This window comes from Nelusetta ayraudi, unplaced genomic scaffold (genome assembly GCF_046127955.1).
Source record: "Nelusetta ayraudi isolate G7.1 ecotype Tasmania unplaced genomic scaffold, CSIRO-AGI_Nayr_v1 ptg000090l, whole genome shotgun sequence".
Classification (NCBI taxonomy): Eukaryota; Metazoa; Chordata; class Actinopteri; order Tetraodontiformes; family Monacanthidae; genus Nelusetta; species Nelusetta ayraudi.
Window position 1 is genome coordinate 1515987 of NW_027466140.1, and position 8555 is coordinate 1524541.

General features: G+C 41.6%; 3 protein-coding genes across 4 annotated transcripts; 2 read left to right on the top strand and 1 right to left on the bottom strand.

Annotated features, from left to right (window-relative positions):
* Positions 1-560: 560 nt before the first annotated feature.
* LOC142901919 (thioredoxin-related transmembrane protein 2-B-like) lies at positions 561-3631 on the bottom strand. The gene is made up of 8 exons (XM_076046655.1): positions 3380-3631; positions 3133-3193; positions 2436-2549; positions 1992-2068; positions 1666-1772; positions 1436-1501; positions 1195-1324; positions 561-1104 (listed from the first exon to the last, which is right to left on the bottom strand). The coding sequence occupies exons 1-8, from the start codon at positions 3566-3568 to the stop codon at positions 925-927; spliced, it is 924 nt and encodes a 307-aa protein (XP_075902770.1). The 5' UTR covers positions 3569-3631; the 3' UTR covers positions 561-924.
* Positions 3632-3674: 43 nt separating this feature from the next.
* pmf1 (polyamine modulated factor 1) lies at positions 3675-5646 on the top strand. Its single transcript, XM_076046658.1, has 5 exons — positions 3675-4022; positions 4303-4408; positions 4549-4649; positions 5046-5241; positions 5516-5646. The coding sequence occupies exons 1-5, from the start codon at positions 3766-3768 to the stop codon at positions 5579-5581; spliced, it is 726 nt and encodes a 241-aa protein (XP_075902773.1). The 5' UTR covers positions 3675-3765; the 3' UTR covers positions 5582-5646.
* A 123-nt stretch (positions 5647-5769) lies between these two features.
* med19a (mediator complex subunit 19a) lies at positions 5770-8468 on the top strand. 2 transcript variants are annotated; one of them, XM_076046656.1, is made up of 6 exons: positions 5770-6138; positions 6517-6639; positions 7337-7470; positions 7589-7685; positions 7778-7896; positions 8078-8468. In XM_076046656.1, the coding sequence occupies exons 1-6, from the start codon at positions 5919-5921 to the stop codon at positions 8141-8143; spliced, it is 759 nt and encodes a 252-aa protein (XP_075902771.1). In that variant the 5' UTR covers positions 5770-5918; the 3' UTR covers positions 8144-8468. The 2 variants fall into 2 exon arrangements, with proteins under 2 accessions (XP_075902771.1, XP_075902772.1); XM_076046657.1 differs by having other exon boundaries at positions 5773-6138; positions 7778-7872.
* The last annotated feature ends 87 nt before the right edge of the window (positions 8469-8555 follow it).

Consider the following 8555-nt stretch of genomic DNA (forward strand, 5'->3'; position numbering starts at 1 on the left):
GCCATTTTAAAGATGTAGGTCTGGGTGTGCGCTTGAAGCACACAAGTTAAAATTACTCAATCCATGCAATTGTGATGCATCTTTCCAACCCCCCCACCCCCCAAGCCTTTGTCTTTGGTATGCATGTGATTTTTTTTTTCTCTTTGTCGTGCTGAATGCTTCACTGGTGTTGCATACTAGTGACAATACTGGCAACTGGCCACCTGGTTCATTGGTTGGTCGCACAGAGAAACAATGCATCATAAATGGCACATGCAGCCTTGTCTGAGGATAAAGAGAACCTGTGTTGCTTTTCTTACTGCTCCGGTCATTGGTGGCCAGTGAACAATTTTAAGATTATGTGAGTTTAGTGAGTATACTGTTGTGTGAGATAAAACCTTGCTATGGGCTGCGATGAATGGACGGAGTTTCACAGATATCTGTAATGAGTTCATAAAGACATTTCCGAAATGGCCTTATAAAGAATTTTTAAAAAGATGTCTTCTTAAAATAAAAAAAGAGGTCAAATTGATGAAAAAAATGGTCCTGCATCTTGAACATTATTAACAATGATTTTGATCTTTTGGTTTTAATTTAAATTGTCTGCACTTTGCCGTTGAAATATGAGACACAAGTAAACATACAATCGCACAATACAGGCAGTCAAAGCTGACACAGTAATAAGTCAGTGAACAAAGTCAAACACAATTTCATACAAAGGTAGCTGGTCTGAAAGAGTCTGTAATAAAATCTCAAAATTATTGCAACATTTCAGAGCGGATAAATATAAGGCACTCTCCAGAAGTCTGGCACGACAGTGAAACCAGGTTCAACTTGTTTGGTTGGTTTCTCTGGCAGACGATTCTGCATGAAGATAAATAACCTGCCAGCGTTCTTGTATTTATTATAATCTCCTTCTCGCTGCTGCTCCCGCCGCCGCTCACATTATTGGTCTTTCTTGCTCTCCGTTGGATGTTCAGCATCAGTGCTTTCAGAATGGAGCCCGTTGCTGCCCCCCTCTGGCTGAGAGACGGTCTGCTCCTCTTGGTTCGACCCTCGACCTTTGCTCAGCTTCTTGGACTTTTGGAACAACTCGTTGAGATTGAATTCTCTGATAATGTTCTCCTGTGAGCAAAAAGCACTTCATATTAGTAATGTATACAAAGATCCGCCGCCTTGTACCTGCAGCCTGCCTTTTGTTAAGGAGTGACCTACTTCATTGAAGTTCCAAGACACGGCTCTTCCCTTCTTGTCCACCATTGGTCGTCTCATGACCTCCTTGCCTCCTTGGAAAAGCACCAGAGAAGGGAGTTGTTTGGCCAGAGGTGAAGTGCTCACCTTGTACCTGTTCCAAATAATCATTCGCGGGGGGGGGGAGTCATCACCTGAGCATGAAGAATTTTTACCCAATATCAACGTTCATTTTTGAAAGACAGAAAAAAGAGACTTTAATGACCTGGTAGAAAGCTCTCCATAGCGTCCAATATCCACTTTGGCAAATCTGAGTCCAGCGCAGTTGTATCTGTGGAATGTAGACGTTCAAACACAAGAATCGTTTACCTGCACATAATAGATGCATATTTATTGAGTGTGACACTTTCCATGTCTTTTCCAGTTACAACTGAATCCGACATCCTGGGAGCTTGTTTGGCGAACTTGTTGCCTCGGTCATTCAATTTTACTTACTTGAGAGAGAGGTTTGCAAAGACTGGAGCAAAGGACTGGCAGTCGGAGGACCAGTTGGCGTAGAATTCAACAATCCAGGTGACACGGTTGTCTTTCTGCAGCTCCTCCTGTTGACCCAATATCATACAACCTTAGATTAGATTGGATTTCACAGGTGTAGAGCCCCCAAGACCCGCCGGCGCACTGAGTTCTTCATCAGTGAAGGAGAACTGGTACAATAAGAAGACTAACAATCGTGTATCAAAACATTTTAGCAGAAGCCTGAGAAAATGTGCAGACAAATTGAATATATGACTCCATGGAGAGATGTTCGATGTCCCACTCACATCAATGGTTTTGTCACTGAAGTACTTGATGTATTCAGGGCCCATGTAAAGTGGCGGCCTACAGGTCATCACAAAAGCTGAAAACCAAGCAAGAGAAATTTAGATGAATCATGAGGTTATAGACTGTGGAAATGGTCAACAGGAGTGCACTTTTGTTTAAACTGTAGTCATTACAATCTTTTTCCTTTACACCCTGATTCAGATCAATTCAGTTTCACAGCCTGTTTTTATAGTTATTTAAAGTATTTTTACAGTTATTAATATTTTATATACATTTAGGGCTTAACAGTCTGATCATAGGTTTCCATTTTGTCGCCATCTAACACTTAGCAAATGAGCAAATGAAAATATTGCATTTTACTAACAGGAGGAAGAGTCCACTTTGTTGCTGTTTAATCAATATATGTGTTCTTTGCAAAAAAAAAAAAAAAAAAACCAACTGACCGAGACACAGCGCCAGATAAAGGATGCCAAGCCGAATGTCCAGCCTGAAGAAAAGGATCACATTGGCTACTTTGCTAAACAGGAACAAGTTGCCCATGTGCTGCTCCACTGTGACTGAGAAAGACGGAAGAGAGGAACAACGAATTCAGCAGTGAAGGGAAACAAGGAGCCTTTGCATTGTTGAGACAAGGTCAGAGGGAGGACAGATAAGGTTTACACAACACACAGAGTTTTTAGTATAACAATTCCTTTGTCTGGTTGGTGCAGGGAGTCGTGCTCCGATACTCACATTTTCACCGGTTAAACATTATGTCACAAACACCTTTGCGGTAGTTTAAAGGGTTACACATTAAGAGACAAGCTTACCCACAGACAAGGGTTTCGGGTTTATAACCTGGGATAAACTAACATACGGGCATTTGTTTGTAAAATTGAACAACTGTCACGCAAGTTATAAATAAAGTTTTCAGACATTTCCTCATCTGGTAAGCGGTTTCAGAAAATAAAGAAAATTGCCTGGCTCAGGAAGAATTTCCCGAGTCAGCCTGGTCTGCTCTCTTCTCTGTACTACCTGACGGCCACTTAAAATGACGTGATTGTTGACAGTGTAAACAACCACTTGCCTGGAAGGCACATCAGTTGGTTTACACAAAGAGAGTGTAATGTTGGGTTGTGTTGGGGGTGGGGGTGATCTTACATGCTCTCCTGTTCTTCATCATCACAATGGCACTGAGAAACATGAGGATTTCCACCTCCCTCTGAAAAGCAAATCAAAAAATGATCATCTAAACCAAGTTTAATCTATAAATACAGACATTCAGTACAGTAAAACATACATACAATTCATATTTAATGTCATGCACCTTCACGAACTAAGACGTCACTTAAGAACACATGAATCAGCTCCACCATATTTAGCCACCACTTAGCTCCGCACTACTCACCCAGTCAAAGTCGCAAGAGTTGCCGTCGTCTCGCTGGGTCGCCAGGTGTTCGCACAGACCGGGCAGCTTTCGGACCACCGGAAAGGCGATGGTCATTAAGACCGAGGTGATATAATAGGGTTTCAGTAGCCATTTGTAGAATTGAGGTAAGTGGTACAAGAAGGCGACGATTCCTGTGATAATAGCCATGCTGCCCTCCGCGAGTGCAGGCTACGAGAAGTTTGAGGAGGAGTGACAGCTGAAGTAAACGGAAAAGGAGGCTCCAGTGTTGCGCATGCGTAAAAAGCAACAGGCTGCCACGGTGTTGTGGTCCTGCGGACTCGCCGTACATTTGGCGGGCACTTGCAAATACATAGCGAAATACAAGGGAAGCGTTTGGGCGAATAATGGAGGGACCAGGCCAGCCGCCGTTAAACAAGAAAAAGAAGACGAAGGAAGGCGTCGCGGCAGCACCGAAAGACTCCGTTAACAAACAAGAGAATGAAAAGGAACCGCAGAGGAATGGAGAAGAAGTTAGTTCACGCGAGGCCAAAGCGAAATCTGCTGACAAGACGTCGGAGAAGACTGACGCTCGGTTTAACAGGTTTAAGTTGTTCGATAAGGTGATACAGAAAAGCTTGGAAAAATATGTCGAGCTCGCCAGGTATTTATCCTTTTTGTAATGTTTTTTTTTTTTTTCCCGTCACGCACTTTAATTAAACCTGAACTATTTCCACGTCCTACCTTATCATTGTGGTGTCGGAGTGCCTTTGGAGTCTTCATTTGTTGATATAGAGCTACATATAAGATAATTTAGATCAGCTTCAAAACCGTTGTCACTTATTGACAATTAACCGGCCATGCATTAACTGAAGATATCTATCAGCTGCGTTATCTTATCACGACAGAGCATCACTTCTCCCTAAATCTTCCTTTGCTTACAGTTTGAACAGATTCACCAATATGTTTCATCCACTGTACGAGAAGAACCCCGAGAAGATGAAAAACATTCACAAGCAGTTCATAGAAGAGCTGCGTAAGAGTGTACAGGTGTGTGTGATACCTACACGTCACACATGTTACTTAAAAGTAAAATGCTGTTTATTAATTATTTTATTGATTTTCGTTCTGGTTGAATTGTGTTCCTATCTACAAAAATGTCCTGTCTTTAAATTTTGATGAAATTGAAGGAGGACATTCAGATACTGGTTGAAGAAGGCCAGTTAAAACACAAACTGAATGAGCTGGACAAACTGGAGAGTTCCGCCATAAACAATCCAAACCCTGCATGGTAAGTAAAATCTTATTAGTTATTACTTTTACTCTTAATACATTGCAGAACTGTATTTAAAAATGTTTGGATTTGAGTAGATAATCCTGATGAACTATGTATGTAGATGTTGTATTTGTAGCCATGTAAATATTTATTTGTCAACAAGTGTCTTTCAAATGCTAAATTATTTGAATGTTGCCCTGTCAAATTAAAATGTGAAATATTTTAATTAACTTATCTTAATGTATTTACAACTTTTATAACTTGTAAGTTAAACTCGAATGACCTGTTCCTGCAGTCATATATGTTATGTAAAAAGCCACTGCTTTTTGCCATTGAACTGTATGGTGCCAGTGTTACAGTTTGTAATACGATTTTAATATAATTTTCAATTATCTCTGTTGCTCTTTTCAGGCGACCAAGCGGCGTCCCTGAGCAGGACCTTTGCAGTTTTCTGATGCCGTACTATCAAAAGCAAGAGGCCTACATGAGACGAGAGCTCAAGAAGATTAAAGCAGAAAATGCTGCCCTGGCACAGAGGGTTCAGGCTGGTCGAGAGAATATTGCTCAAACTGAACAGCACGTTTCAACAACAGTCAATGAGTGGAAGGTGAGAAAGAAAACAAGAATTAAGTGTAAATGTAAAAATTTTGTGTCTTTAAAAGCTTTACTCCAAATCAAAAGTGAAAACATACAATTATTTGTAGTCCATAATTGGTGTTTAATTTCTGTTTGTGTCCTGAAACTAATCTGTTTGGATAATTTAAGCTTGAAAATGCACTTGAAAACACAGTGTTTTGTGAAGAGGTGACAACAGAAATATGCAATGAAATTTTTGGTCAATCAAATTAAAATGTACGTGTGTTTTTCCCTTTACCCTTCAGACAACAGTCACAGAGTTTGAGAAGCGGGCTGCTTCCCTTTGCCCTGAGGATGTCTTCAACTTGTGAACCTGGAAAGGCCTGATCTGCACACGCATCAACTCACTAATTTAACTGTACATAATGATTTAGTTTACTATTATTGTTTGTTTCAAAATAAACTTGAAAAATAATGTCGGTGACTCATTGACTAGTGAAATTGCGTTGCGCGTCATTGTCGGCCATTATGCCAGCGCGCGTGTTTGCTCCTGCCATTACGGTAGGCTGGCCACGGAACTGAAGCCACAAAGGAAGAGGCACAGACGAGCCAACAGCTCCGCTCAGACCTGCGTCCGAAAATACGAGCCGTACGCTTGAGGAAGATCGACTTTTCCCATCATACACAAATGCGTTGCCTACGATAGACATGACGGAAATGTTTTCAACTCTGTTCGGGCAAAATGAAGCTCAGGTACCGCCCGGATCGTCGTCTTTGGGATTCGGACCGGGGAAACCTCCTCCTCCGCTGCCGCAAAACCAAGTTCCTATGGCGGGGCAGATGCCACCACAGCTCGGGGATGAAGGGCCTGCTCTGCGGAAGCCAGGAGCCATGAATGAACCGTTTTATTTACTGCGGGAGCTTCCAGGTACTTTTTCTTTGTGCATTCCCTTAATCGCCTTAATTTTACGATAGAAATATTCCAAAATGTGCTTTTTACTTTGTAAAATGTGCCTTTTACTTTGTAAACAACGCTAGCTAATGCTAGCCAACAAAAGTGCCGAAGAAACGCTCATCGAGCCAGTATCAAGTTGTTTTATTCAGAAGCACTCATACGAATTTTTTTTTTTTTTTAAATGTTGGTTATTTTTGTTCTAGTTTTGCTTTAATGTTAATTACGGGAATTATTCGTGTATCATTAAGTTTCGTTTTTCTTACCTTCGGTGCTCTTCGAAAGTATGTCTTGTGCTACATTACGAATGTTTTTCGTCTTTGTGTTCATATGTTTTTTATTTTGTGTGCGCAGTGGGGAACGAGTTAACGGGCAACACTAATCTCATCACACACTACAACCTCGAACACGCCTACAACAAATTCTGTGGCAAAAAGGTGAAGGAGAAGCTCAGCAACTTTCTGCCAGAGTTACCAGGTGAGTTTTGTTTGTTCTTTTAACCAGCAAAGTGTGAGATCTGACTGACACACATGCTGTTTCCTAGTGGTTTCATACCAAGTAGTAGAGGCAGATGCTATAACACCTTCATCACTGCGTGTTCCTCGCACAGTATCAGTGACTCGGCGACATATCGCGTTTGTTTCCTTTCCCTAAATCAGGCGCAACCGCCCTGTTGAGTTTCGGTCTAAGTCGTGTACTCATCTGCCCTGATATCACATTAGTCAGCAAGAACGGCTTTGTTGTGATGAAGGCAGCCGCTGCTAGGTGATTTCTTTTTTAAATAATATAAACCACATGAAAGAATTAGGTGGATTTGCTGATAGAAACTAGTACGACTGTGGAATTTTTTTCACATTTAAAGGGCGCATAATGATGCTGAAGGCTCACCGTAATGCAAACGCAGCCTGGCTTTAAAAATGGTCATTTCAAACACCAAAGTGAGAAGCACCCCACCTGTATCAGTCTTTGAACCAGCACTCTGACAACTTGCAGTGAACTTCTTATATACGCAGAAAGTTCATCCAATTGATTTAATTTTGTTTGTTTGTTTTTTTCTGAATGAGGCTCCCACTTGTAGCGTGTTCTGTTGTCTCGTTACCAAATGGAATGTGTGAAAAAAAAATCTCCAGCATATTTCCCCACTTACGCTTTTCCTTTCTTGTCTGTGCCACAGGGATGATCGACTGTCCAGGCAACCAGGACGGCAGCTCGTTACGCTCTCTCATTGATAAGCCACCTGTCTGCGGGAACTCCTTCAGCCCCCTCACAGGAGCTTTACTCACAGGCTTTAGACTCCACACAGGACCGGTACTGACCCCTCACAACAAGCACAAATCTTGCTTCTAGTTCTTTTCTATTGCAGTCACAGTAGCGTCAGCTGATCATTTTACATGTTAAAAGTTTTGTTGTTTTTTTTCTTTTCCAGCTCCCAGAACAGTACAGACTGATGCACATACAGCCTCCAAAGAAGAAAAGCAAACACAAGCACAAACACCATCGACCGCAGGACCCACTGCCTCAAGGTACAGAATAGAACGTCTCCTAGGCTGTCCCTGAGGTGTGAGTATAGCATCTATTGAACTGACCTAAATGTGTTTCTGTTTTGACCTCACAGAAACTCCATCGGACTCTGATCCCAAAAAGAAGAAGAAAAAGCGAGACGACGATCCGGACCGCAAGAAAAAGAAGAAAGACAAGAAAAAGAAGAAAGTAAGTCAATCTTCTGTGTCGCAGGTAAAAAAAAATAAAAATAAAATCAATTAGAATTGAAAAATACAACTTTATTTTTTCCCCGCAGTTGTCGATGTGCAATAGGTGTTAGGCGAATTGTTTTTGCTCATATGCACAATGCAGTTGTGTGGAACGCATGCTGAATACAAACCAGAGAGTTTCTGCTTTTTCTGTCCGTCTGCAGAACCGCCACAGTCCCGACCATCCCGGCCTCGCGGGATCACAGCCCAACAGCAACAGCCTCAGATAGATGGGAGCACCGTGTGCGTCCCTGTTTGAATGTGTGTGCGCGTTGTGTGTGTGTGTGTGTGTGTGCATGTGAGACGGGGCATTTCGTAAGAGGATAAATGTGTATTTTGCAGATAATCGTATTATCGGGAGCGTGTTTAATGAGTGCGGATGATGTAAATGGATGTTGTGTGCGTGTGTGTGTGCGCGTGTGTGTGTGGCAGCAACATGGCAATTGTGTGATGAAATGAAACAGTATAAGCAGCTGCTGCACAACAAATGTCCATCTTTACTTTCGTTGTAATATCTTTTGATCATGCCAAAATAAAATTTGGTTATAATATTTGCTTATGTGTTCAACATGACCTCATTTTTGAATGCTTTTTTTTTTTTCAGCTCATCTGACCAGACATTTGGACAACTTTTCTTTGTTA

Excerpts from the sequence above, each read along its gene's own strand:
- LOC142901919 (XM_076046655.1), bottom strand. The coding sequence starts at position 3,568 with ATGGCTATTATCACAGGAATCGTCGCCTTCTTGTACCACTTACCTCAA. Across the intron at positions 3,194-3,379 it reads ACTCTTGCGACTTTGACTGG|AGGGAGGTGGAAATCCTCAT; the intron begins GTGAGTAGTGCG and ends TTTGCTTTTCAG. Across the intron at positions 1,502-1,665 it reads TTTGCAAACCTCTCTCTCAA|ATACAACTGCGCTGGACTCA; the intron begins GTAAGTAAAATT and ends TACATTCCACAG.
- pmf1 (XM_076046658.1), top strand. The coding sequence starts at position 3,766 with ATGGAGGGACCAGGCCAGCCGCCGTTAAACAAGAAAAAGAAGACGAAG. Across the intron at positions 4,023-4,302 it reads AAATATGTCGAGCTCGCCAG|TTTGAACAGATTCACCAATA; the intron begins GTATTTATCCTT and ends CTTTGCTTACAG. Across the intron at positions 4,409-4,548 it reads AGCTGCGTAAGAGTGTACAG|GAGGACATTCAGATACTGGT; the intron begins GTGTGTGTGATA and ends ATGAAATTGAAG.
- med19a (XM_076046656.1), top strand. The coding sequence starts at position 5,919 with ATGACGGAAATGTTTTCAACTCTGTTCGGGCAAAATGAAGCTCAGGTA. Across the intron at positions 6,640-7,336 it reads CTTTCTGCCAGAGTTACCAG|GGATGATCGACTGTCCAGGC; the intron begins GTGAGTTTTGTT and ends TCTGTGCCACAG. Across the intron at positions 7,897-8,077 it reads GTCAATCTTCTGTGTCGCAG|AACCGCCACAGTCCCGACCA; the intron begins GTAAAAAAAAAT and ends GTCCGTCTGCAG.